At 43.2% G+C, this 1,395-nt stretch overlaps 1 protein-coding gene across 1 annotated transcript; it reads right to left on the bottom strand.

Moving 5' to 3' along the window:
* Positions 1–5: 5 nt before the first annotated feature.
* LOC105155284 (berberine bridge enzyme-like 8) lies at positions 6–1,220 on the bottom strand (the record flags this gene model as incomplete). Its single annotated transcript, XM_011071158.2, has 1 exon — positions 6–1,220. A coding segment is annotated over exon 1 (1,182 nt), but the record flags the coding sequence as incomplete, so codon positions are not given.
* Positions 1,221–1,395: the final 175 nt, after the last annotated feature.

Raw genomic sequence — 1,395 nt, forward strand, 5'->3', positions numbered from 1 at the left:
GGTTCATAGAACAGTCTCCAGATACCTTCCAGCCCGTTTACGGGAATGGGTTTCTGCACATAATCGGATTTTGCTTTGAAGTATCTCACGCTGGGTTGTGTCCTATTCAGCAAAACTTCATATGATTCCATGGGGAATCCAGCAAAATACAGGATGGATTGGATCCAACTCATCTCTGTACAGTCTTCTCTCACCAAGCCCAATTCGGGAAAACCTTTCTGCATCAAAGGGAGCAATCTATCGATCCCGCCAAGGAAAATTGAATTGAAAGAAGCACGAATAGTCATGTTCCTTCCATCCTGGCTGGAATTCACCCTTCTGATGAGGACTCGGATGAATAAATCCGAGTCGAATCTATGCGCGATGTATTGCCAGCGGTGAATCAATTGAGTGGCATTTTGTTCCAAAGTCTTGTGGATTGTGAAAACAGTGACTCTTTCTGGAACATCAACCAATTGTATTTTCCATGCAAGAATCACACCGAAACTGGCACCTCCACCGCCCCTAATGGCCCAAAATAAGTCTTCACCCATAGACTCTCTGTCGAGAATCCTGCCATTGACGTCTATTATTCTTGCATCAATAACATTATCTGCAGCCAGCCCGTATTTTCTTAGCAATGTGCCGTAGCCTCCTCCACTGAAGTGCCCGCCAACACCAACAGTTGGGCAAACACCGGCTGGAAACCCTAGCGTTGGGCTTTTCTCCGCGATCCTATAATACAATGATCCAATGGTTGCACCAGCTTCAACCCATGCAGTTTTCTGCTCAGCATCAACTGTTACTTCACTAAGGTTGATCAAATCAATGATCACAAACGGGAGTTGAGATACATAAGACAATCCCTCGTAATCATGCCCCCCACTTCTAGTTCTAATTTCCATGTCATTTTCTTTTGCACAGTAGATGACAGGGGGAATGTGGGATTCGTGCTCCGGGGTTATGATAACCAGCGGCTTCGGGGTGGATTCGGACGTGAATCTCAGGTTTTGAATAGAAAATCGAAGAATGGAGGGATAAGATGAGTTGGTTGGGGTGTAAACAACCCTGGAAATTGAGGTGTAGTTGTGGAACTCTTCAGAGAGACATTCAAGAAAATCATCATGATCATCAGCAAAAGCTGCCGACGAGCACGAAAAGATAACAAAAAGAATGAAGAAAAGAGTGGAAATGGATGAAGTCTTCATGTTAATTGTGGTTTGTGTATTGGGAACAGATCATTGAGTTGTATTTATAATGCAACATATATGGAAAGGGGGAACTGCGCAGACTTGTTGCCATTTCAAGTTGGAATGTGAACATCATTAGTTTAAATCCTGCGACTTTTATTTTCTATGACCAGACTATAATTCAAGAATTTCTAGATTGAATTTAACTCGTCCCCCGGATGTATTT

Source organism: Sesamum indicum, unplaced genomic scaffold, assembly GCF_000512975.1.
Source record: "Sesamum indicum cultivar Zhongzhi No. 13 unplaced genomic scaffold, S_indicum_v1.0 C01307, whole genome shotgun sequence".
Lineage (NCBI taxonomy): Eukaryota > Viridiplantae > Streptophyta > Magnoliopsida > Lamiales > Pedaliaceae > Sesamum > Sesamum indicum.